Source organism: Oncorhynchus tshawytscha, linkage group LG07 (genome assembly GCF_018296145.1).
Source record: "Oncorhynchus tshawytscha isolate Ot180627B linkage group LG07, Otsh_v2.0, whole genome shotgun sequence".
NCBI classification, from domain to species: domain Eukaryota; kingdom Metazoa; phylum Chordata; class Actinopteri; order Salmoniformes; family Salmonidae; genus Oncorhynchus; species Oncorhynchus tshawytscha.
In genome coordinates this window covers 51,091,701-51,119,388 of record NC_056435.1, presented here as the reverse complement: position 1 = coordinate 51,119,388, position 27,688 = coordinate 51,091,701, and the positions used below count along the sequence as shown (strand labels likewise).

At 43.8% G+C, this 27,688-nt stretch overlaps 1 protein-coding gene across 1 annotated transcript in view; it reads right to left on the bottom strand.

The window, feature by feature from the left end:
- LOC112254781 (lysyl oxidase homolog 2A) overlaps nucleotides 1-27,688 on the bottom strand; it is a 72,382-nt gene that overhangs the window by 22,349 nt on the left and 22,345 nt on the right. The window contains exons 4-6 of the mRNA XM_024427624.2: nucleotides 19,004-19,212; nucleotides 17,369-17,585; nucleotides 5,948-6,131 (exon numbers count right to left, since the gene is read on the bottom strand). Of these exons, the coding sequence (XP_024283392.1) occupies nucleotides 5,948-6,131; nucleotides 17,369-17,585; nucleotides 19,004-19,212 (610 nt within the window). The remainder of the gene's footprint in view (nucleotides 1-5,947; nucleotides 6,132-17,368; nucleotides 17,586-19,003; nucleotides 19,213-27,688) is intronic.

Sequence of the window (27,688 nt, the reverse complement as noted above, 5' to 3'; positions counted from 1 at the left end):
ACCGCAAAAGTTCTTCTGTGCAAAGGTGTTTATTTACAAGTGATTCCGGAACAGAAAATAACAGTACTGCCATCAACGTCTACCTTATGGGACAGCTTAACAACAATGCTGCCCCATCCACAGCTCAATCCAAAAAATCCCCCTTAGAGACTGGAGAGAGGCTCCTTTTGTAGGGCTAGCCCCTCCCCTCAGAACAATTAACCCTAATTAATTAATCAATTAACAATACAAACCTACATTTTCCATGAACTAAACATACTAAAGGATATACATTGCAACACGGTTTTAAACAATATCACAACATAACATTTACAACATTACATCATTACTGACAATATCTTTCAATATGCCCATATGCATTAATGAGCCATTTGGGACAGGCACTATAAAGCCAACCCAATTCCCTTAGCTCGGGTCCTTTTCCAGCATACCCAGAAGCTACAGAGATGGAGAGAGAGGAACAGAACAAACAAACAATGCGCTCATCCACAACATTGATAAGTATAATAATTATTGTATCTCTCAAATATGAACATTGACAAGTGTGAAATGCATGCACCAAGACAGAAGTTAAATTGTGTGTCGACCCACATTGTTAACTTATGGTATAATGGCGCAGGGAGGAGTGATGAATATGTGTGTGCGTTAAAGAACCAAATGCTGCCCGCGGCCAGTGACGGACTTCTACGTCACATTACCTTCCTCCTCTCCTGAAGCGACCATGTTCGGGAGCCTTGATAGGTAGTCCGCAGTAACGTTCTCTTTTCCTGCCTTGTGACGGACACAGAACCTGAAGGGCTGGAGCTCCAGATACCATCTGGTCACACGAGAATTCCGGTCCTTCATGGTCTGGATCCAGGTCAGTGCTCTGTGGTCCGTGTGCAGGTCAAATTCCCTCCCAAGAAGGTAGTAACGGAGGCTATCTAGGGCCCACTTTATAGCCAGGCACTCCTTTTCGATTGTAGAATACCTGGTTTCCCTGGGCAACAGCTTCCGACTCAGGTACAGCACAGGAAGCTCTTCTCTTGGCTCCCTTTGGGCCAGTACAGCTCCAATTCCTACAGCCGAAGCGTCCACCTGCACGAGAAATCTCTTCTTAAAATCAGGGGTCTGGAGAACAGGGAATGAGCACAGTCATTTTTTCAGTGTCATGAAGGCTTCCTCACACTCCTCAGTCCACTTCACAGGGTTGCTGGCCCCCTTCGAAGTGAGGTTGGTCAGAGGGACAGCGATGGTCGAAAACTGTGGAATGAATCTCCGGTACCACCCTGCCAGACCTAGGAAGGACTTCACCTGTGTCTTGGTTCTGGGTTGAGGGCTATTCCTGATGGACTCCACTTTCTCCACCTGAGGCCGAACTTCACCCTTACCCAGCTGGTAACCCAGGTACTTTGTCTCCTGTTTCGCCCACTCACACTTCAGGAGGTTAAGCGTGAGGCCTGCTTCATGGATCTTCCCCAGGACGCTGCTAAGATGCTGTATGTGCTCCTCCCAGGAGTGGCTGTAGATCACCACGTCGTCCAAGTAAGCAGCACAGTAATCGTCACAGTCCTGGAGGACCTTGTCCATCAGCCTCTGGAAAGTCGCAGGGGCCCCATGAAGGCAAAACGGCATGACCTTGAACTGGAACAGACCCATTGGCGTCCGGAATGCAGTGTAGGCCTTGGATTGTTCATCCAGGGGCACCTGCCAGTACCCTTTGCAGAGATCCAATGTGGTGATGTAATGAGCTCTACCTATTCTCTCCAGTAAGTCGTCAATGCGGGGCATGGGATAGGCATCAAACTGGGAGATGGCATTCACCTTACGGAAGTCCATGCAGACGCGCAAAGAGCCATCCTTCTTTGGGACAATGACAATAGGGCTGCTCCATTCACTTGAAGATGGCTCGACAACATCCATCTCTATCATGGTGTGGACCTCTTCCTTGAGGGCTACCACCAGCCTCTCAGGCACACGGTAAGGATGCTGGCGGACAGGGTTCTGGCCAGGTTTCAAACGAATGACGTGTTCCAGGACTTTGGTTCTTCCTGGTCTCTGACTGAAGAGGGCCGGATACTTGCCAAACAGCTGCTTCAGCTCATCTTGCTTGTCTTCTTCCAGGTGAGCCAGTATGACTTCTGCTCGTTCTTTCCATGCCTCTGTGACTCCATCCGACTCATCCTCTTCTACTCTGCGGACCAGAAAGGACTTTCCTTTGGAGAGTTCCTCTTTCTCCTCCCAGGCCTTGAGAAGGTTCACATGGTAGGTTTGCTTCTTCTTACCCTTGTCCGGGTGCAGCACCTCGTAGGTCACTGGGCCCATCTTCCTCCCGATTAGGTACGGTCCTTGCCATTGCGCAAGGAGCTTGCTGGTAGACGAGGGAAGGAGGAGCAGGACTTTCTGTCCTGGCTCAAACTCTCTGTGGCGAGCGTGCTGGTCATAGCCTCTCTTCTGGGCCTTCTGGGCTTGCTGAAGGTTTGCTCTAGCTTCCTCTCGGTACCGTTCCAACCTGTCTCGCATCTGGAGGACATACTGGACAATCCCCTGTCCTGAGGTAGCTACTGGGGAACCTTCCCAGCACTTCTTCAGCAGGTCCAGTGGTCCTTGCACTGGCCATCCATAGAGGAGTTCGAATGGCGAGAAACCTGTCGATGCCTGAGGCAACTGAGGGGTACAATCACACTTTTAGGACAACTCTGACCCATTCAAGTAGGGCTCTTGGGAACATTGAACTGTTCTCTCCAGAGGTGTGGACTCGAGTCACATGACTTGACAAATTTGATGACTTGTGACTCAACTTGATATTAAATAAAATATCTTGAGACTTGGAGCCTCAAGACTATGGACTTAGACATTATCTGGCCAGGTTTTGTAATGTTTTGTCACTCATTTTGTGGCACAGAGTCTCCATGGATTACTCTCCGCACAGCCAGAGAGAGTAGCCGCAGCATGGGAAAGGGAAGGGAAAGGGGATACCTAGTCAATTGCACACTGAATGATTTAAACCGAAATATGCCTTCCAAAATGTGTTACGGGTCTTGATTATTGACCAATTACTGGTCATCAGCATTGGTGTGCAAAGGGGGCGCATATCCAGATTAGTTACCAGAAAACACTTGCTTCCTTTTCTCCGGTTTTGCCTAAAAAAAACAGATTAAGCTTACATTTATATTATCCACAAAGAATACAGTTTAGAAAACTACTATGGAGGCATCTTTGCCAGAATAATTTGATTGATCAATTTTATATTTTGGGTGGCTACTGGCTGTATGTCTAAAGATACTGTAGCTGTAACATCGCATTGCCTTCAATATTATGGGATCAAGATGTTACATATTCTGGCAAATGAATTACACTATTTGTGAGGAATAAAAGGGCTACCCAGTTGGCCTTATGATTCTGCATGTTCTGGACTCCAAAGAAATTACATGATATCCCTACTTGATATTGTTAACATTAATTACTTTCAGCTAAAAATGCAGGTGTAAAATGCAGTTTATTTCTGTATCTTAACTAGGGTTGCAAAAGGTCGGAATCTTTCCTTAAATTTTTCCGGGCTTTTTCCTGAAATGTTCCATGGGAAGTTAAGCCCAGGAATTTGGGGAATTTTGCTTAAATTCATCAAAAAAAGTTAGCTTATAACAATTAACCTTTTTGTGGGATACACATAAGGCAATTATAGGTCTTGTGGCATATTTTGGTTAAACTATCCCCAATTCAATGGAATTGCAACCCTCTGCATGCACAGTACATTCTTCCATCACATGTGCAGTGCACTCTTCCATCACATGTACTGCTGATTATCAAGATCTTGCACACTAATGAGATGCTTTTGAGCCCACACTACTACACTGTATGAGCCAAGGTCGACATGCTTTCTGGTAAGTTTTGATTACAATACTGGGTGGGGTGAATATATTTTATATGACATACAAGATTATTTGTTAACTACTAAATAGTAGCCTACAGCAAAGTGTGTTTAAATCATTTTGAACTTGTTAACAATTTCTGCTAGTTAGTTTTTGCTACCATGTGGGTTTTAGCTTTCTTGAGCCTGCTAACTGAAGAGTGTTAATTCACCTGTTTCCATACATGTTTCATTTTAAAACATTTATCTTACAAAGGAGTTGTTTTAATCTAACTGCTTAACTATTTATCCGTACATGGAATTGTATTGTTTTATACAATTATTTTCTCATCTTTACAGGAAAATGCCATGTTCACTATCTGATGTGTGGAGACATTTCACTGCAGCTAATGTAGAAGGAAAAGCTGTGTACATTTGCAAATACTGTGCCAAATCATATGTGAAGAATGCAACAAAGATGCAGAATCATCTGGCCAAGTGCATAAAGTTCCCTCAGCGCTCACAACAAGCAACCTCTGACAAAAGTCCCTCTACTTCTATTCGAGGTGAAAATCAGACACCTTATCGATAGCAACAGCTCATGTTTTGTTTTACTCAATGGAGGAACATAGACAGAGACATGCTAATGAATGTCTTACTCAAGCTGTGTATGCAACTGGTTCACCTCTGATGCTCACAGGAAATGTGTATTGGAAGAGATTTCTGAATGTTCTTCGCCCAGAATACACCCCTCCAACCAGACATGCTTTATCTACTAATTTGCTGGATGCAGAGTTCAACAGAGTTCAAGTGAAGGTCAAGCAAATCATAGAGAAAGCAGACTGTATTGCAATCATCTCTGATGGGTGGTTGAATGTTCGTGGGCAAGGAATAATTAACTACATCATCTCCAACCCTCAACCAGTATTCTACAAGAGCACAGACACAAGGGACAACAGACACACCGGTCTCTACATTGCAGATGAGCTGAAGGCAGTCATCAATAACCTTGGACCACAGAAGGTATTTGCACTGGTGACAGAAAATCCTGCGAACATGAAGTCTGATTGGTCTAAAGTGGAGGAGTCCTACCCTCACATCACACCCATTGACTGTGCTGCTCATGCACTGAATCTGCTCCTCAAGGACATCATGGCACTGAAAACAATGGACACACTCTACATGAGAGCCAAGGAAATGGTTATGTATGTGAAGGGTCCTCAAGTTATTGCAGCAATCTACCTAACCAAGAAAAGTGAGAAGAATAAGAGCACCACATTGAAGCTGCCCAGCAACACCCGTTGGGGTGGTGTTGTCATCATGTTTGACAGTCTCTTGGAGAGGAAGGAGTCTCTCAACAAGTGACCATATCACAGTTTGCCGATATGGACAGCCCCATCAAGAGGATCCTCCTGGATGATATATTTTGGGAGAGAGTGGTAAGCAGCCAGAAACTCCTGAAACCTATAGCAGTAGCCATTGCACAGATTGAGAGAGACAAACATTCTGTATGATGTTCAGACTCTGCTTGTAGATGTAAGAGAATAAATATGTACTGCCCTGCCCACTTCACTGTTGGTCCAAGCAGAGGAAACTGCAGTCCTGAAATAAATAAAAAGGCGTGAAGACTTCTGCCTGAAGCCCATACACGCTGCAGCGTACATGTTGGACCCCAAGTATGCTGGCAAGAGCATCCTGTCTGGTGCAGAGATCAAAGAGGCTTATGGTGTCATCACTACCATGTCTCGCCACCTTGGCCTGGATAGAGGGCAAGGTTCCTGGCAGTCTGGCGAAGTACACTTCCAAACAAGGGCTTTGGGATGGAGATGCAATATGGCAGTCGTGCCATCTCATAAGCCACCTGGTGGAAGGGACTTTGTGGATCTGAGGCTCTTTTCCCTGTTGCCTCCATCATCCTCCAAATCCCACCAACATCAACCACCTCAGAGCTGTCTGAGGTGGTTGGTCTGAGACTTACCGGATGACTATGAATCAATTATTCCATATTCCATTACAGTTGGTGAATGTACTTGGTTGGCATGTAGAAGGCATTTACCTGGCAAGCACAGAGAGAGAGAGAAGTAATCAAATTTGATTTGATTTGATTTGAAGACCTACCTTGTCCCAGCCTGCCTCCAGCGAGGGCCTCCTTTGCACTCCCGAAGCCCAGTTCTCGACACACCACGGATGCTGCCTTTAGGTTCCAGCTGTCATCACAGACGGTGCCCCATTCTCCGTTCTTCAGCACCTCCACTCGCCCGTCTCCTGTGTTGGCCCCACCTCTCAGACGCACCAGGGGTTGCTGCGGAAATGATTCATGGTACAACAGTTAGGCCTACCGTTACTGAGAAACAATAGTTCACATTCAGTTGACATACTGTTTTGAATAGGTCCAATGAGACATTTACTTTGAGACATCTGTATGTATTCTTTACTGTAGCAGTCGATATCGATTTTGTTAGTAGAACCACAAAGCCAAACAATATTATATTGTTTCATACATTTTGGGCTAATTATGACTTATTATATGAGAGAGACGGGGTTTGAGATCAGTGTACTGTATCTATTCTGTCTTTAGTCCAGAGCTCATGACTCATTAGTAAAGTGTTCCAACACAGTGTTCTACAGCTTGGGTCTCTGACTTTAATCACTTGTAAATGTGCACAATGTAGCTGTGTTTGGAGAAATCTAAGAAGAGTGTAAGGATGCTGGGAGACGAGAAGCAAGCACAGGGAGTAAACATTTAATAAATAACGGACATGAAACAAAACACGGACAGCTTCTGGACAGAGGAAACCGAACGACATTAATGCTGACATGGGGATCAAACTGAGGAACAGACAGATATAGAGGGGGCATGCGCGTAACGATGGTGACAGGTGTGCGTAATGATGGGCAGCCTGGCGCCCTCTAACGCCATAGAGGGGGAGTGGGAGCAGGCATGACAGTACCTCCCCTATAGGGGCGACACCCGGCGTCCCACCTGGGCGAGCCTGATGGGCCGGCCGAGGCGCGGAAGCTCGACAAGCCGGCGGAGGCGTGTGAGCCGGCTGTTGCGTGGGAGCCCGACGAGCCGGCTGTTGCGTGGGAGCCCGACGAGCCGGCTGAGGCATGATGTGGGGTGGGAGCCTGCCGAGCCAACCGAGGCAAGGAAATCTCTTGAGCCTGATGAGCCAGCTAAGGCACCCCCTGTTCCATCAGCAGCGGCATCCAGACCCAACATCACCAACCAAAACAAAAAAACAAAACTCCCTGATGCTTCCAATATTGGTGTGTCGTGTCTTTGGCTATGCCGGATTAAGTGATATGACATGCTATTCTATAAAATAATTTCTCTGTAATTAATATTACCTGATTGAGCTAATCATGTAAATGTAATTAACTAGAAAGTCAGGGCACCAGGAAAGAGTGTTTATAGAGCTGTTATCTTCCGAATAAACTCTTAAAGACCTAGTAATATTTTACATCAATAGCAGTCAATATTAATCGTCACCTTATTTCAGTCTCATCTGACTGTTGTACATTCTTGGTTATCTTCACGAACCCTGGCTAACAAGTTGAATCAGCAATACAAAATTGGGTTTAATTATTTATTTTTCTAAATACCTATCTAATCACACAGAATTACATATACACAAAATGCAAATTATGTCATACAGAAAACGTCCCTGGTGGACGGAGACGACATCATTTCTGGTTACACAAAGGAAATCAAATCAAATCAAATTTATTTGTCACATACACATGGTTAGCAGATGTTAATGCGAGTGTAGCGAAATGCTTGTGCTTCTAGTTCCGACAATGCAGTAATAACCAACGAGTAATCTAACCTAACAATTCCAAAACTACTACCTTATACACCCAAGTGTAAAGGGATAAAGAATATGTACATAAAGATATATGAATGAGTGATGGTACAGAACGGCATAGGCAAGATGCAGTAGATGGTATCGAGTACAGTATATACATATGAGATGAGTAATGTAGGGTATGTAAACAAAGTGGCATAGATTAAAGTGGCTAGTGATACATGTATTACATAAAGATGCAGTAGATGATATAGAGTACAGTATATACATATACATATGAGATGAGTAATGTAGGGTATGTAAACATTATACACTGCTCAAAAAAATAAAGGGAACACTAAAATAACACATCCTAGATCTGAATGAACGAAATATTCTTATTAAATACTTTTTTCTTTACATAGTTGAATGTGCTGGCAACAAAATCACACAAAAATTATCAATGGAAATCAAATTGATCAACCCATGGCGTGTCTGGTTTTGGAGTCACACTCAAAATTAAATTGGAAAACCACACTACAGGCTGATCCAACTTTGATGTAATGTCCTTAAAACAAGTCAAAATGAGGCTCAGTAGTGTGTGTGGCCTCCACGTGCCTGTATGACCTCCCTACAACGCCTGGGCATGCTCCTGATGAGGTGGCGGATGATCTCCTGAGGGATCTCCTCCCAGACCTGGACTAAAGCATCCGCCAACTCCTGGACAGTCTGTGGTGCAATGTGGCGTTGGTGGATGGAGCGAGACATGATGTCCCAGATGTGCTCAATTGGATTCAGGTCTGGGGAACGGGCGGGCCAGTCCATAGCATCAATGCCTTCCTCTTGCAGGAACTGCTGACACACTCCAGCCACATGAGGTCTAGCATTGTATTGCATTAGGAGGAACCCAGGGCCAACCGCACCAGCATATGGTCTCACAAGGGGTCTGAGGATCTTATCTCAGTACCTAATGGCAGTCAGGCTACCTCTGGCGAGCACATGGAGGGCTGTGCGGCCCCCCAAAGAAATGCCACCCAACACCATGACTGACCCACCGCCAAACTGGTCATGCTGGAGGATGTTGCAGGCAGCAGAACGTTCTCCACGGCATCTCCAGACTGTCACGTCTGTCACATGTGCTCAGTGTGAACCTGCTTTCATCTGTGAAGAGCACAGGGCGCCAGTGGCGAATTTGCCAATCTTGGTGTTCTCTGGCAAATGAAAAACATCCTGCACGGTGTTGGGCTGTAAGCACAACCCCCACCTGTGGACGTCGGGCCCTCATACCACCCTCATGGAGTCTGTTTCTGACTGTTTGAGCAGACACATGCACATTTGTGGCCTGCTGGAGGTCATTTTGCAGGGCTCTGGCAGTGCTCCTCCTGCTCCTCCTTGCACAAAGGCAGAGGTAGCGGTCCTGCTGCTGGGTTGTTGCCCTCCTACGGCCTCCACCACGTCTCCTGATGTACTGGCCTGTCTCCTGGTAGCGCCTCCATGCTCTGGACACTACGCTGACAGACACAGCAAACCTTCTTGCCACAGCTCGCATTGATGTGCCATCCTGGATGAGCTGCACTACCTGAGCCACTTGTGTGGGTTGTAGACTCCGTCTCATGCTACCACTAGAGTGAAAGCACCGCCAGCATTCAAAAGTGACCAAAACATCAGCCAGAACACATAGGTACTGAGAAGTGGTCTGTGGTCCCCACCTGCAGAACCACTCCTTTATTGGGGGTGTCTTGCTGATTGCCTATAATTTCCACCTGTTGTCTATTCCATTTGCACAACAGCATGTGAAATTTATTGTCAATGAGTGTTGCTTCCTAAGTGGACAGTTTGATTTCACAGAAGTGTGATTGACTTGGAGTTACATTGTGTTGTTTAAGTGTTCCCTTTATTTTTTTGAGCAGTGTATTAAGTAGCATTGTTTAAAGTGGCTAGTGATATATTTTACATCAATTTCCATCAATTCCCATTATTAAAGTGTCTGGAGTTGAGTCAGTGTGTTGGCAGCAGCCACTTAATGTTAGTGGTGGCTGTTTAACAGTCTGATGGCCTTGAGATAGAAGCTGTTTTTCAGTCTCTCGGTCCCTGCTTTGATGCACCTGTACTGACCTCGCACCTGTACTGACCTCGGATGATAGCGGGTTGAACAGGCAGTGGCTCGGGTGGTTGTCGTCCTTGATGATCTTTCTGGCCTTCCTGTGACACTGGGTGGTGTAGGTGTCCTGGAGGGCAGGTAGTTTGTCCCCGGTGATGCGTTGTGCAGACCTCACTACCCTCTGGAGAGCCTTACGGTTGTGGGCGGAGCAGTTGCCGTACCAGGCGGTGATACAGCCCGACAGGATGCTCTCGATTGTGCATCTGTAGACGTTTGTGAGTGCTTTTGGTGACAAGCCGAATTTCTTCAGCCTCCTGAGGTTGAAGAGGCTCTGCTGCGCCTTCTTCACGATGCTGTCTGTGTGGGTGGACCAATTCAGTTTGTCTGTGATGTGTACGCCGAGGAACTTAAAACTTACTACCCTCTCCACTACTGTCCCATCGATGTGGATAGGGGGGTGCTCCCTCTGCTGTTTCCTGAAGTCCACAATCATCTCCTTAGTTTGGTTGAAGCTGAGTGTGAGGTTATTTTCCTGACACCACACTCCGAGGGCCCTCATCTCCTCCCTGTAGGCCGTCTCGTCGTTGTTGGTAATCAAGCCTACCACTGTAGTGTCGTCCGCAAACTTGATGATTGAGTTGGATGCGTGCATGGCCACGCAGTCGTGGGTGAACAGGGAGTAGAGGAGAGGGCTCAGAGGGGTTGGGTTTGAGTGAAAGAGTGGGAAGACTGAGGAACAAAGGGAGAAGCCATGCTATCGTAAATCTTATGCATTCTAAATTACCGCCCATTTGGAAAAGGAAAATGCAATAAATATTTACTCTGAGCTGCGCTTCGGTAGGTTGGTCGTATTTGTTGGCCAACAGAGATCTTCCTGTCCTCGGAAGAATGTCATTGGTGGTAAATTCGATACGTTGTAGTATCGTCGTTTTGTGTTAGACTGGATACGTCGTCCGTCCTTTCCTAGCACACGTTTACAGCTGCTGTTGCTAGGATGTCTCACTTCTTTAGTGAATAAGAGTTAAAAGTTTATACCATTCACAACCAAAGCTCACGCTGAGGTTGGCTTAGTTCTGTAGTTGACATGTTAGTCCTTTTCAACGTATGGACCGTGGTCCTATCGTCCTCGGAACAGAAGGTTACATTTTCGTCAAGGGCTTATATAGTGGAGGAAGAGAAGGGTGTTTCATAGTTTATAACCCATGTCTTTTCACGGGGCCGGGCCACTGGTTGAGCAGAGCTCTAACTTTATGAAAACCCAAATCTCTCATTTGGAAGCTAAAATTACATTTAATCTTTTCACAAATAGTGTCATATTTAAACATTTAAATTACACAACAATTCCATGTGAATCTGATAACTAGAATGTGTAGACCTTCCTAGATATAGTTTATGTCGTCCTGTCATCAGTCATAATGTCTCAGATGACAACCGAACTGACATCATATTCATTAAGTACCAACGCATATTTTCAACTGGTTCTATTACCGAAATATGGTTCCTTTTCCCCACTTGTTTGATGTTCCCAGACTCTATGTTTAACAAAGGCTATTCAAGAGTCCTTCAGTAGAGTCAGAGAGAGAGGGAAGGGAGAAAGGTATTTATGGGGGGGTCATAAACCTTACCCACAGGCCAACGTCATGACAGGTGTCAGCATTCTGTAAGGACAGATGCTGGGAGACGAGAAGTAAGAGGGAGTGAACATTTAATTAACAATGGACATTAAACAAAACATGGACAGCTTCTGGACAGGGGTAACAAAACTACATTATTGCTGACACAGGGATCAAACTGAGGAACAGACAGATATAGAGGGGGGAATCAACAAAGTGAAGGAGTACAGGTTAGTCCAATGAAGCGCTGATGCGCGTAACTATGATGACAGGTGTGCGTAATGATGGGCAGCCTGGTGCCCTCGAGCGCCAGAAAGGGGGAGGGGAGCAGGCATGTCGATTTTACATAACATTAAAGAGATTCTCCGGTATTTCTGTATACTTTTTAGCCAGTAGTTCTGAAAGTAGCACTCACGAGCGCAAAAATACGAATAAAGTTGTTAAATTACGATTCTAGTTGGTTTAGCCAAAGAAAAAGTCGGAACCTTCCTGCTAGCCATGATTGGCTGAGATAATGAGTGGGCTGGACATGCCTAGAAATGAGTTTCAGAATGGTCTGCAGTGTAGCATCTTGTGTCTCTAAAATGAGTTGCTCATTATGCGTACATAATCCTTTCTACTGCAGGTTTTTTCAAAAGATATAACGTTAGCCACGGAGAACTGCAAATATGTTGCTACTGCTCTCAATAACATTTCTGCCCTGAATTTATCAGGCGCTATCGACAAAGGTCAATGGGAGGACGATCGTGCCATGCTGACTCTCTGACTCTGAAAAATTAATCAGACGATGAGGAAATCCCTGATTTAGGTAAAAACATTTTAATTGAAAAAGACATTGTTGAGTCTTTTTGATGACAGTGATGGTGAAGAAACGACGATCAACATCTATGAACTGTGTGTAACGTTAGTGATGTTTTCTCAGAATGCCATTTCGCATGGCTAGTTATAGCCTAATGTTAGGTAGCTAACTAGCAAACATCGATCCTATTTGGTTAACTTTAGCTAGCTATGACAATGGGTTTGTATTGCTAGTACTTTATGGCTTGGGATTATAGTTCATTGTTAACCTCTTGATGCTACCCATCCCGGATCCGGGATCGTGACTACGGCTCAAGCTCATTAGCATAACGCAAAATGCGAAAAAATATTCTTAGACATATTTAACCTCCACACCTACACAAGTCCAATAGCTCAAATGAAAGATAAACACCTTGTTCATCTACCCAGCAAGTCAGATTTCTAAAATGTTTTACGGCGAAAACATAGCACACATTTATATTAGACCACCACCGAAACAAAAGGCAAGCGGCGGCCATTTTGTCCCAGAAAATATAAAATTTAAAAGTAAGATTAAAAATAAATAATTCACTAACCTTTTGAAAATCTTCATCAGATGACAGTAATATTACATGTTACACAGTACATTTTTTTTTTTTTTTTTTCAATAATATGCCATTAATATCCATAAATCTCTGTTTACAATGACGACATTTCAAAAAATGCTACTCAAAATGTCCGGAGAAATTATGATAGCTCCGACAGATAACGTCAGATAACAAGCAATAAACATGACTAAATATACATGTTCTACATATAGTTACAAAGATACACTTCTTCTTAATACAACCGCTGTGTTACATTTATTTTTAACGTTACAGAATTCGTTCACTAGTCTATGCTATGAGTCGGCGCTCAGATATTAGCAGTGTCTCCTCTACGTTTGGAGTCCACAGAAACCCAAAATAACCACATAAATATTCCCTTACCTTTGATGTTCTTCGATCAGAAGACGTAGAAGGAGTCATACTTACCCAATACATCGTTTGGTTTCAAGTTGTGCGTCTTTGTATTAGCATATGCTAACAGCTTCAGCTGAAATGCACCCAAAATAACTTCTGCTCCTTCTGGTCCCGCACTCTTGCGCATCAAACTTCAAAATTACATATTATATGTCGACTAAACTGGTCAAATTAAGTGCAGAATCGAGCAAAATGATGTTTTTATCATGTAAAACAATGATAATCGCAAACAAACGAACCGGCTTCAACTGGTGTCTATTGGAAAAGAACGTTCTCCAAATCGGCCGCGCGCAATAGAGTGCATGTATGTGAGAGTGAACCGGGCATTTTCGCCCGCCAAAGGATGAGGGAGCGCGAAATTCAAACAATCAACGTGCCAATTGAAAGCAGACATCGCGCTGAACAAATACATACTGTTCCCAGATCGGTAGCTGCCTGGGAAGGGTGGGGGCGATGACGTCAAAGTTGACCCAACTTTTCTCTTGACAAGAGAGAGTTTGGGAGAAAGGCTGCCCTGAGAGTTCTGCTTTACATACAGACATAATTTAAATGGTTTTAGAAACTTTAGAGTGTTTTCTATTCAATAATTATTATTATATGCATATATTAGCAATTTTGGAAAAAAATATTTTCAGTTTACTATGGGCACGCACTTCCTCCAACGGGGGCAGTATTGAGCCATAAGCTCAAGAGGTTAAGCTAGCTAGCTAATGTTAACGTTACATGTCTAATGTTAGCTAGCTAACATTAGCTGAGGTTAGATGGCTGGCTTTCTAGCTAACACTAGCTTACATGTATGAACTGTGTAACGTTACTGATGTTTTCTCAGAATGGTATGTCGCATAGCTAGTTATAACCTAATGTTATCTAGCTAACTAGCTAATATTGAACTTATTTGGTTTAACTTTAGCTAGCTATGACAGTCAGTTTGTATTGCTAGTACTCTACGTATTCGGCTTATGGTTCATTATTTAGCTTGCTACACGTCTAAACAAAAGACCCCAAGTTAAAGCTTGCTGTTAGCTAGATAATGTTAGCTGACGTTAGATGGCTGGCTAGCTAACATTACGTGTATGAACTGTGATATTTCAGAATACCATTTCGCATCTATTGTATAATAATGCAAAAATATTTGTATCTGGAATTTGTCTTTCAGCATCAGTAGAACACGCCTGACTCTCCTCCCCCAGTCATACAAGGAGAATGTTCAAATGCCTCCCATCAAAAAGAGAGCTGGCCCAAGCAAGCACAGGTGACACCTGAAGCACGAGGACTTGCAGCATGTGGTGAACTTCATCAACAACTACGCAGAGGATAATGCAATAGTATTACCAGGACGCCATCCAGACCACAAACACTTTGGTGGAAAGCTGCTGTCATCCCATGTGACAAAAGCAGCAGTGTGGCGTCTCTACAAGGAATTGATGACAACACTTGGTATGTAATGCATAAACACATTTTGATTTATTTAATTGACCTCCAACATGACTGGCACTACTTTTATTGATCTCACATTATTTATGTATCTGTGGGCCCCTACTGAACCTGAAAACAGTCTGGACCTTCACTTCCTGATCACAGGCCACACCAAGTTTGCCCCCGACTGGTGCTTCGGCCTCATCAAGCAGCACTTCAGAAAGACCAGAGTGAACACTTTGTCTGAGATTGTTAGTGTTGAAGTCAGCACTGTGACAGGGGTTAACATCCCACAGCCGTTTGGACTGGAGGATGATACGGTTCTGGTGGAAAGATATGGTTGGCAACAACACCTGACTCCGTACTTCAGGCCGCTGCCACAGATGAAGCAGTACCAGCACTTCAGGTGAAAATCATTTTCATTGCATTGTATGAGGTTACTCTTCTTATCTAAACTTGGGAGTTAAATTGATGTTGAGCAATGTTGTTATGTCTTCTGATTTAATTTTATTCCCTGTTTAACAGCTTCGATGCTCTGGAGCCTGGTGTTGTTGGAGCGCTCGGACTGTCGGGACCAGGTTTCAGCTGCTGCGCAATGCTGACATCCTTCCTCCCATAGATGATCTGCCTGTACAAGCACCACCTGGACTGGACACAGCTAGACAAACTAATTTTTTTGAGAAGATCAGGGAGTTTTGCAACGAAGAGGCTATGGACATCACATGTCCTAAACCAAAGTCAAGGGAAGGACAGAAACAGGCTCTCCGAATATAGATTGCCTTGTTCATGCGTGGTTCGGACGAACCAGTCATTAGCACTATCTGCAGTGCCTCTATTCAAATGACTCACACACACCATACTTTGCTGCTACTATTTTTTTTATCCTGCTGCTCAGTCACTTTACCCCTGATTGTATGCATATAATTACCTCGTCTATCACTGATATCGTTATTGATATTGTTCTTGTAAATACTGTATATTATTTTATTTAAATTGACAATATCTATTTCTTATATTGCTACTATGCAAGTAACCATTTGGCTGTACCGTTTACACCTTCTGTAGAGACCATCCACTTAGCAAGACAGCAAAATATTGATACAGTTGAAGTCAGAAGTTTATATACACTTAGGATGGAGTCATTAAAACTTGTTTTTCAACCTCTCCACAAACTTCTTGTTAACAAACTATAGTTTTGGCAAGTCGGTTAGGACATCTACTTTGTGCATGAAACAAGTAATTTTTCCAACAATTGTTTACAGACAGATTATTTCACTTATACTTCACTGTATCACAAATCCAGTGGGTCAGAAGTTTACATACACTGAGTTGACTGTGCCTTTAAAGCTTGGAAAATTCCAGAAAATGATGTCATGGCTTTAGAAGCTTCTGATATGCTAATTAACATAATTTGAGTCAATTGGAGGTGTACCTGTGGATATATTTAAAGGCCTACCTTCAAACTCAGTGCCTCTTTGCTTGATATCATGGGGAAATGAAAAGAAATCAGCCAAGACTCAGAAAAATAATTGTAGACCACAAGTCTGGTTCATCCTTGGGAGAAATTTCCAAACACCTGAAGGTACCACGTTCATCTGTACGAACAATAGTACGCAAGTATAAACACCATGGGACCACGCAGCCGTCATACCGCTCAGGAAGGAAACGTGTTCTGTCTCCTAGAGATGAACGTACTTTGGTGCGAAAAGTGCAAATCAATCCCAGAACAACAGCAAAGGACCTTGTGAAGATGCTGAAGGAAACAGGTACAAAAGTATCTATAGCCACAGTAAAACTGTGATAAAGCGCGAGAGCAGGGAGAGAGAGGTGCCGCTATAGCAGGTGGGGGAGGGTCCGTACTGTGAGCGAGTGACACAGGGAGCAGGGAGGGAGAGATGACAGACAGCAACCAACCAACAAGCCGACTCGCACTATAATAGCCTAATAGCTGACATAGCTAGGTTATTTATCATCAAATATGAATACATAGTACCTTAGCTAGCTAGGCTAAAAGAGGCTGCAGTGCATGCACTTACTCATCTTACAGTTACAAATAACAACTCCATTCAGAATATTAAGTAGCAGCCCAAATGTTGGCTCTTGGTCATTGTAGCCTATCATTCTCCTTTAAATTTTTATTCTGTCATTTTAATTCCATCTTCCATTGATTAGATATCTCCTAACTTTTGCCACACACAGAGGCTGCTTTGATTACTTATAATTGGTCAACAACAACAACAAACTACATGCGCCACACTCGTAAAAAGCAAGAGCAGCAGCATAAATTATAACATTTCTCTCTATTGAAGCAGTCCTGTTTGGATTGATATGGGCCTTTCCGGACAAGTCACTTAAAATTACACATACCCGAGACCCGTGACAATCAAATCACCTGTGACGTGACATTATTTAGAATTCTGGATCCGGAACCGCTTGGCTCTCAGGTATTTGGGTACAGGTGGATCCGTGAAGACCTCTAGCTCATTGGCTTGAACTCGAATTGTTAGGGTGCTGGCCCACGTGGGGGAAAATTTTGGGAAAATGGCACAGCACAGCTTCCAAAAAAATATTTGCTTTCAAACTAGGGATTTCGTGGCTAATTCTACTCATAGATTATGCACAAATGAACAACACATTGACACATCCAGCCCAAAGTAGTCGCCAAAGTTCCGAAGAAGAAGGGTCTTGTTCTTCATAATTTTCTCCTCTTCTGAATGCTTTCAATTTCAATACAAGATACAGGGCCAGAGACAGCTCAAACTGTAGTATTCACATCTCTATCATATCATAAGCTCTCTCTCGTTCCAGATGATTCAACCTACCTCCACCCTGTAGGCCTTGCTGAAGCCCTGGGTATAGCTGGGAGCAAATGCCCGTCCTGGGACACAGCTCACCACCACGGGCATCCCCTTCTCACAGGTGGCGTTCCCCTTCAGCTCCACCTTGTGGCCCAGCTTACAGCCATGCAGGCTGGCCTCGTTCCCCGTGCAGTTCACCCCGAAGTCCCAGTAGTTCTTCTTCCTCCGCTTGGCCAGCAGCCTGAGAACAAGACTTTGAATTGAGATGATTTGGATTTTGTTGAAGTGCACTAAATTAAAATGGTTATTTTCTAATTTTAGCCTGCCGTGAAAACATGATCTTCTCTACAGTACCTGATGAGTAAACATTATACAAACAACCTTGTTTTTTATAATACATAAAACACTTACAGAAATATTACCCTACCCTTCCTGAATAAAGATGTTGTCCAGTTCAACTTGGGAGTTTTAGACTTTTATTTATTGACGGTTTTAAGAGCAAGGTTGTGCCCATCTGCATTTTGTGCTAAAAGTAGAATGGCTTCTGGAATTGGCTAACCCCACTGTACAGCACATTTTAGGTTAACTCAACCGTGTTCATAATGAGTATAATAATTTTGTCTGGCGGGTTGATGGAGGTGAGGAGTGCTAATATTAACATTTACAAGCTGACCCTCCTGACTCCTGCTCTCATAGCCTGTAAAAGATGAAGGAACTCAGAAGTCCACAGCTGAAGGAGTGAGTCCATAGTAATGTACTAGTAAAATTAATGCTGAATGAGTTAGTCCACAGTAATGTTCTAGTAATAGTAAGGCTGAATGAGTTAGTCCACAGTAATGTTCTAGTAATAGTAAGGCTGAATGAGTTAGTCCACGGTAATGTTCTAGTAATAGTAAGGCTGAATGAGTTAGTCCATAGTAATGTTCTAGTAATAGTAAAGCTGAATGAGTTAGTCCATAGTAATGTTTTAGTAATAGTAAGGCTGAATGAGTTAGTCCATAGTAATGTTCTAGTAATAGTAAACCTGAATGAGTTAGTCCATAGTAATGTACTAGTAATAGTAAGGCTGAATGAGTTAGTCCAGAGTAATGTTCTAGTAATAGTAAACCTGAATGAGTTAGTCCATAGTAATGTACTAGTAATAGTAAGGCTGAATGAGTTAGTCCAGAGTAATGTTTTAGTAATATTAAGGCTGAATGAGTTAGTCCACAGTAATGTACTAGTAATAGTAAGGCTGAATGAGTTAGTCCAGAGTAATGTTTTAGTAATATTAAGGCTGAATGAGTTAGTCCACAGTAATGTTCTAGTAATATTAAGGCTGAATGAGTTAGTCCACAGTAATGTACTAGTAATAGTAAGGCTGAATGAGTTAGTCCAGAGTAATGTTTTAGTAATATTAAGGCTGAATGAGTTAGTCCACAGTAATGTTCTAGTAATATTAAGGCTGAATGAGTTAGTCTACAGTAATGTTCTAGTAATAGTAAGGCTGAATGAGTTAGTCCACAGTAATGTACTAGTAATATTAAGGCTGAATGAGTTAGTCCACAGTAATGTACTAGTAATAGTAAGGCTGAATGAGTTAGTCTACAGTAATGTTCTAGTAATAGTAAGGCTGAATGAGTTAGTCCACAGTAATGAACTAGTAACAATAAAGCTTACTTGTAGACTTTAGTGTTGTATCCTTTCTCTCCAGGAAAGCCGTACATGCCACAGATAACCCTGTTGTTCATCTCTGTCCACTCTTCGTCACAGATCTGTCTCCACTTCCCCCCGTCCTTCACCTCCAGGTAGCCCTCTGTGATGGGGACCCTCTTACGCTGGGAGTAGATAGCCCGGATACGCACCTCTTCTATCTGGACATTCAGACTCTGCAGATAAAGTGATATACATAGACCCTGGATCATCCACAGTCAAATTCAATCAGTTATTATTTCACGTGAAGATTATCAATGAAACAAATTTGATTTGCTTCAGGACATAGTATGGAGCCCTTCTTCATTTTTGAGAGCATATTTGCCTTAAGACTGCACTGCTTTAGTTAACCCTATATCAATGTCTGGAATTTGTTTTGCTCTGTCAGCAACGTAACCAGAGAAGTGAGTTCAGGGTGAAGGAACATACATCAACAGATTGACTTCTCAACATGGAGATAACCTTTAACCACACACATCATCAATCTATTATATACAAATATTGGTGAAGTTTCTGTTCCCGTAGGCCTATATTATGCAACTTTTGAGAAAGTAAATAAGACATTGATAATATGAGTGATTGGACTAGGAGAATGACATAATGCATAATCAATATAATAAATTCATTGATCTTCTCTCAATCATAATCAATCAGTAAAATACCAAGAGGTGGTGCTGCAAAAGCACGTAAAAAGTCACGCTTTTATGCTATCTTGATTGAACATGGCAAAAATGAAGAATTACTTGCCCCTTTCACCAAGCTACAATAACAGTAAAAACAAAAGCTGTTGCCTGAAGGCTGAGGCAGGCTGAGTGTGGTCCTCTCCTACCTCCGGTCAATGTTAACCCTAACCCTATACAATGGGTCTATAAACCCAACTGGTCAGTAGGGGGGTCATGGTCCTCAATTATCCTCCTCTGTCTGTCCTGAGGACCCTTAAAGGAGAGCGGCGTCTTCACCTTTGACCTCTAGGTTGCGTGTGAAGACTGCTCTATGCTCCCTCACGCATCCATGTTATAGACCTCTGTGTCACGTTCTGACCTTTATTTCCTTTGTTTTGTGATTATTTAGTATGGTCAGGGCGTGAGTTGGGGTGGGTAGTCTATGTTTGTTTTTCTATGATTTGGGTATTTCTATGTTTCGGCCTAGTATGGTTCTCAATCAGAGGCAGGTGTCATTAGTTGTCTCTGATTGAGAATCATACTTAGGTAGCCTGGGTTTCACTGTATGTTTGTGGGTGATTGTTCCTCTCTCTGTGTTTTGCACCAGATAGGGCTGTTTTGGGTTTTCACGTTTCTTGTTTTTGTTAGTTTGTTCATGTGAAGTGATTTATTAAAACATGAATCAAAACAACCACGCTGCGCTTTGGTCCGCCTCTCCGTCAATGGAAGAAATCCCTTACACTCTGACTGTTCAGCCCCCTATTAAAGTCCATACAGCCATAGACCCACAGTCTAACTCCTGGCTGGGCTGTAATGTGTATTGTGGGGACACGAAGTGATGAGTGCCAACCCTTTAACAACTGCTTTGCTACGCCATGAATGCTGAGCTCAGCCTTTTCTCCAACAACCCAGTCAGCTCACTCCTGGAGAAAGCCAGTCCAATATTTCTTTGTGAAGCCAGAATCCAGAAACATTAGCTTTTAATGAAAATGGGAGTATATTTCCTGGTGTCAGCATCGGGGAATGTTCGGATCCCCTCAACACCAATGAGGCGGTGGAGGGAAAGACGTGACTGAATCAGAGACCCAAGTCACCCGACTACTGACCACAGTGGCGAGAAAGGAGAGAGAAGACAGTCTTTCATAAATGTAAACGATAGTCACAGTATGACTGTGAGTTTCCATCAGAACAGCGGAGCAAAGCAGGGTGAGTGCTGTCATGTGGTCATGGGCAGAGGGCTTTGAAAGGACTCGGAGGTTCTAGCCGCAAAGTGGGCAAGGATTCTCTCTAACTTAAAACTGTCTCATCAAATAAATTATGAAAAATATTAATAATATTCCATTCATGAGGCCACTAGAGGGCGATTTGATCATTTGACTGCACGAAAGGGGTCCGAATGTAGAAATCATGCTTATCAAATATGGGAACTTAATTTTCAGGGTGAGGATCTCCTTCCAGGGAGACATCAGGGACTGTGACATACTTTGTTTTACAGAATCATGGCGCTCTCCGGATATATTATCCCTATCCATTCAGCCAGTGGGGTTCTCTGTCCAAGTAAGTATAGAATCAATCTTTAGGATGTTGTTATCATAAATCTTCAATAAAGTTCCAACTGGAGAATTCCAATGTCTGTAGAGAAGCCATGGAACGCAGGTCTCTATCATGTGAAATGCGCGTGACCAGGATCTGGCTTTCTGCCAGACCACTGACTCAAAGAGCTCCTATCCGGCTCCACAACACAGTAGAAGCCTCATTCAAGTTTCTAAAGACGGTTGACATCTAGTGGAAGCCCTAGGACGTGCAACTTTATCTATATCCCACTGTGTATTCGATAGGGGCTGGGTTGAAAATCGACCAACCTCAGATTTTCCACTTCCTGTTTGGATTTCTTCTCAGGTTTCTGCCTGCCATATAACAGTTCTGTTATACTCACAGACATAATTCAAACAGTTTTAGAAACTTCAGAGTGTTTTATATCCAATACTAATAATAATATGCATATATTAGCAACTGGGACTGAGGAGCAGGCCGTTGACTCTGGGCACCTCTGGGCACCTTTCATCCAAGCTACTAAATACTGCCCCTGCAGCCATAAGAAGTTATTAACTGAATCACCCTTGTGGTTAAATGCATAAAATGAGAGTTATTTGCCATAACTAAAAACATATGTTTTTGTGGGTGGGAAGGAGTTCCTGAACTGACCTTTCACCCCTAGGGGCCTAACAAGCCGGCTTGTATGATTCATCCTAAGAGTTACAAATCTTACAATTACAGAGCATTCAGAAAGTATTCGTACCCCTTGACTTATTCCACATTTTGGTGTGTTACAGCCTGCAAAAAAACAAACAAACAACAACAAAAAAACATTTTTATTAAGTATCACACATATACACACAATACCCCATAATGACAAAGTGAAAACATGTTTTTAGACATTTTAGCAAATTTATTGAAAATAAAATACAGAAATACATAAAGGAATAGTTTCTGAAGGTACTGTAAATACGTCAAAAAATTGTCATTGCCAGTTCAATGGACTTCTCAATGTGGAAATGGTGGTACTAGTGGACGGGACATGTCCTCATATAAGTTAAGATTTTTTAATACAATACCCTAGTGATTACTCAACCATTTCCACAGCAGCCATTTGTAATAGGGCAGAATGTTTTTCTGACTGGGTTTGTCGTGGAGGATCGTTACAAAATATAACACTTACAAGAACTTGTGAATTCAATATAGGCTTTTAATAAAAACATATCAGAAGCCTAGATGGTCTGCGGAACACACCCTTTTCCAGAGCACTGGCTCTGTATTTATACACATACAACATATGAGTCCATCCCACATGCAAATGAAGTTACTTCCCTCAGTCCATCTGCCACCATTATATCCCAATCTGTGCATCCTGCTTGTTCACGTCCAATAACGCCCATATCTCCTTTCAGTTAAGTTATAATGGTGACAGGACCTCTTTATGTCCCAAAAATAATACATGCCCATCTTATCCTATGGGCCCCTTATGTTTAGCTTGGTGTGTTCTTTGGTATGTCTGTCCTTATTAGAACTAGTAGACTATGTGTCTCTTCTCTTCCTGTCCTAAAAATATATGTCCTATGTCTATAGTCCATCCGTTGGTCATTTGGCTGACCCCCTCCTTTGTGTGTCCCTCTGACCTTGGTATGTCCAGCTGTTCTATGCTCTCATGGCCTTACTTTGGTTTCCTGTCCTATACAATAGACAATGCATTTTACCAGAATGGCAAATGCACTCTACGTGTATCTTCCTCTTTTGGTACAGTATTATGTTTGTCCCTATATGTACAGCTTGCTCCCACAGGTTCCCCGTCCGTCTGTAAGTGTCTGTGTGAACGTGAAGCAGGCGTAAAGCAGGCCACGGTCATTCCAGTAATTGAAAAGGCCTGAAACAACTTTCCTCTTATTCCCCCCTGCTTGACCATACTTCACATTGGAATAACACGTGCATGTCTACTCGTACTCACTCTCTGCGTGGTGTTCACGGTTTTCAGGGATACAGTATTTTCAACTTAACTTGCGTTTCCCCTGAAAAACAGATGTGGGGACTATACGCCACTCAGGCGTATTTTTACGGCTGCTACGTTAGGTTAACTCGTACTAAATATAGGAAAATGTATGTTAATCATGCTGCCACAGTTTAGTAGCGGATGGCCTAGTCAGAAAAAAAATACATTCTTTGAAATTGCTTTCACATATGCCTCTAGCCCTGCCATTTCACAGGCCTTCACTCTGACTGACTGGAACGAGTATGTGTGTGTGTGTGGGCGCATCTGTGTGTGTCTGTGTGCGTGTGAATTTGTGTATTTGGCATCTGGAATATCTACTCTTGTGTAACTATCCCACGAGACAGAAAGTACAAAGAAAACAGTAGAAACCCTTGACACATGCCTAGACTACTGCTACTACTGGCCCACTGCTCAATACCCCCATAACCCCCACTCACACAAGCCCAGCAGGGCCAAAACCCATCAATCCTACCAGCAGACTAAACCATTGTGTCTAGTCAGTGGAAAGCACCACACACAAAGTACATCACTTCATTCCATTCTGACACTGCTCTTACAGCAGGTGAATCGAGAAGTAGTAGTGAAAAAAGTCATGCCAATTATATGAAATCTGTTATCAAATCTAATATTAGCCTTATCACCATTATTTGTATGTAGTTGTCACGATCGTATGTAGAAACAGACCAAGGTGCAGCGAATGTTGAGTTCCACATAATTTATTAATTGTGAAACTTAGCAAAAACATTAAACAATAAACTAATAACGAAACGTGACGACAATGGAGTGCTGACATACAACTACCCATAAACACAGATGGTAACAAACACTACTTAAATATGATTCCCAATTAGAGACAACGATTACCAGCTGCCTCTAATTGGGAATCATACAAAACACCAACATAGAAACATGAAAACTAGAACACCCACATAGAAATAATAAACTAAACTAACCCCCAGTCACACCCTGACCTACTCCACCATAGAACATAAGGACTCTCTATGGTCAGGACGTGACAGTATCCCCCCCAAAGGTGTGGACTCCGGCCGCAAAACCTGAAACCAAAAGGGAGGGTTAGGGGGTGTCTAGTGTCGGTGGCGGCTCTGGTGCAGGACAAAGAACCCTCTCATCCCGCCAGCATCGGAGGCGGCTCTGGTGCGGGGCGAAGAACCCACTCAGCTTGCGGATTCTCCATCCCTGGTGGCGGCAAAGGTGCAGGCCGAAGAACCTGCTCATCCTGCGGATCCAGCCATGGACCCAGGCTGAACACTGTGCCCGGACGGGACCCAGATGCCGAGGAAGGCTCCTGCCATGGAGCGGGACTGGACACCGGCCCTGGCCTGGACATCGGTGCAGAGGAGGGCTCCTGCCATGGAGCTGGACCGGACACCGTGTTTGGACTGTACATCGGCACAGAGGAAGGTCCTGCCCTGGAGCTGGACCGGACGCCGTGTTCGGACTGGGCATCGGCGCAGAGGAGAGCTCCTGCCATGGAGCTGGACGGCGTGTTTGGAAGCTCCGGACCGTTGACCCTCGCTGAAGGTTCCGGACCGTTGACCGTTGCTGGAGGTTCCTGACCGTGGACCGTCTCAGGAGGTTCCGGGCTGTGGACCGTCTCAGGAGGCTCCGGGCTGTGGACAGTATCAGGAGGTTCCGGGCTGTGGACCGTCTCAGGAGGTTCCGGACTGGGAACTGTCGTTGGAGGTTCCGGACTGGGAACTGTCGCCGGAAGCTCTGGACTGGGAACTGTCGCCAGAAGCTCTGGACTGGGAACTGTCGCCGGAAGCTCTGGACTGGGAACCGTCGCCGGAAGCCCTGGACTGGGAACTGTCACCGGAAGCTCTGAACTGGGGATCGTTTCAGGAAGCCGGCACTGGTGGTACCGGACAGGTGACACGCACCTCAGGGCGAGCGCGAGGAGCAGGCACAGGACGTACCGGACTGGGGAGGCGCACTGGGGCCTGATGTGTGGGACCGGCACAGATTGCACCGGACTGGTAACACGATCCTCCAAACGCCTGCGTTGCCGCATACTCCTCGCCAACTCCATTCTCCGGTATCCCTCCTCGCACTGTTCCATTGACTCCCAGGCGGGTTCTAGCACTCTCCCTGGGTCAACTGACCACCTCTCTACCTCCTCCCATGTTGTCACTGGTTCACACCTCGGCTCCGCCGACCACCCACTGTGCCCCCCGCCAAAAAATATTTTGGGCTGTCTCTTGGGCTTTCCTTGTGGCCGCGAACCCCGGCGTCGTCGCTGTTCTCCCTTCTCCCCTTGCGTCTCCCGCCAAGGAAGTGAATCCTGGCCTGCCAGATCGTTTGCAGAAACGGACGAAGGCGCAGCGAATGTTGAGTTCCACAATTGATTAATAGTGAAACTTAGCAAAAACAATAAACAATAAACGAATAACGAAACGTGACGACAATGGAGTGCTGACATACAACTACCCATAAACACAGATGGTAACAAACACTACTTAAATATGATCCCCAATGAGAGACATCGATTACCGGCTGCCTCTGATTGGGAATCATACAAATCACCAACATAGAAACATGAAAACTAGAACACCCACATAGAAATAATAAACTAGAATAACCCCCTAGTCACGCCCTGACCTACTCCACCATAGAAAATAAGGACTCTCTATGGTCAGGACGTGACAGTAGTAGACACACACTTTCATTTAAAAACAGGAGGAATATAACTAACAAGTGGAGTCTTGTTAGCAACAGAGTATTTCCAAGATTCCCAATTAGTCCCCTAGCCGCTACCCCCTAAGCCTAAGCAGTCCTGACCAAGTCTGAAAGACTTCACATGGACTTCCACATCTTGTTGTTGCCTCACCTCATTTACACTATGATAACAACTGCACATAAGGCCAGGGTTGTTTATGAATGCAACATGCCAAGCATGGATGAAAACATGAGAAACAACATCATTGCTTGCTAGCTATGCTTCACAATTCGGGGAAAGTCCTAAACCTTGATGGATTTGGGACAGCTGTCGTACATCTGAGACGTTAAGGAAGGCAATAAAGAAGGACATTCAAATCAAATTGTATTAGTCACATGTGCCGAATACAACAGGTGTAGTAGAACTTACTTACGAGCCCCTAACCAACAATGCAGTTTAAAAAATAAAATAAAAGAAAGAATATATACATTAACGTTCACAAGTTTGGGGTCACTTAGAAATGTCCTTGTTTTTGAAAGAAAATCCATTAAAATATCATCAAACTGATCAGAAATACAGTGTGGACATTGCTAATGTTGTAAATGACTATTGTAGCTGGAAACGGCAGATTTTTTTACTGAATATCTACATAGGTGTACAGAGGCCCATTATCAGCAACCATCACTTCTGTGTTCCAATGGCACGTTGTGTTAGCTAATCCAAGTTTATAATTTTAAAAGGCTAATTGATCATTAGAAAACCATTTTGCAATGATGTTAGCACAGCTGAAAATTGTTGTTCTGATTAAAGAAGCAATAAAACTGGCCTTCTTTAGACCAGTTGAGTATCTGGAGCATCAGCATTTGTGGGTTCGATTACAGGCTCAAAATGGCCAGAAACAAAGGACTTTCTTCTGAAAGTCGTCAGTCTATTCTTGTTCTGAGAAATTGTGGCTATTCCATGCGAGAAATTGATCTCGTACAACGCTGTGTAGTACTCCCTTCAAAGAACAGTGCAAACTGCCTCTAACCAGAATAGAAAGAGGAGTGGGAGGCCCAGGTGCACAACTGAGCAAGAGAACAAGTACATTAGTGTCTAGTTTGAGAAACAGACACCTCACAAGTCCTCAACTGGCAGCTTGATTAAATAGTACCCACAAAACACCAGTCTCAACGTCAACAGTGAAGAGGCGACTCCGGGACGCTGGCCTTCTAGGCAGAGTTGCAAAGAAAAAGACATATCTCAGACTGGCCAATAAAAAGAAAGGATTAAGATGGGCAAAAGAACACAGACACTGGACAGAGGAAGATTGGAAAAAAGTGTTATGGACAGAGAAATCTAAGTTTGAGGGGTTCGGATCACAAAGAAGAACATTCGTTAGACGCAGAAAAAATGAAAAGATGCTGGAGGAGTGCTTGACGCCATTTGTCAAGCATGGTGGAGACAATGTGATGGTCTGGGGTTGCTTTGGTGGTGTTAAAGTGTGAGATTTGTACAGGGTAAAAGTTATCTTGAATAAGGAAGGCTATCACTCCATTTTGCAACACCCATGCCATACCCTGTGGACGGCACTTAATTGGAGCCAATTTCCTCCTACAACAGGACAAAGACCCAAAGCACAGCTCCAAACTATGCAATAACTATTTAGGGAAGAAGCAGTCAGATGGTATTCTGTCTATAATGGAGTGGCCAGCACAGTCACCGGATCTCAACCCTATTGAACTGTTGTGGGAGCAGCTTGACTGTATGGTACGTAAGAAGTGCCCATC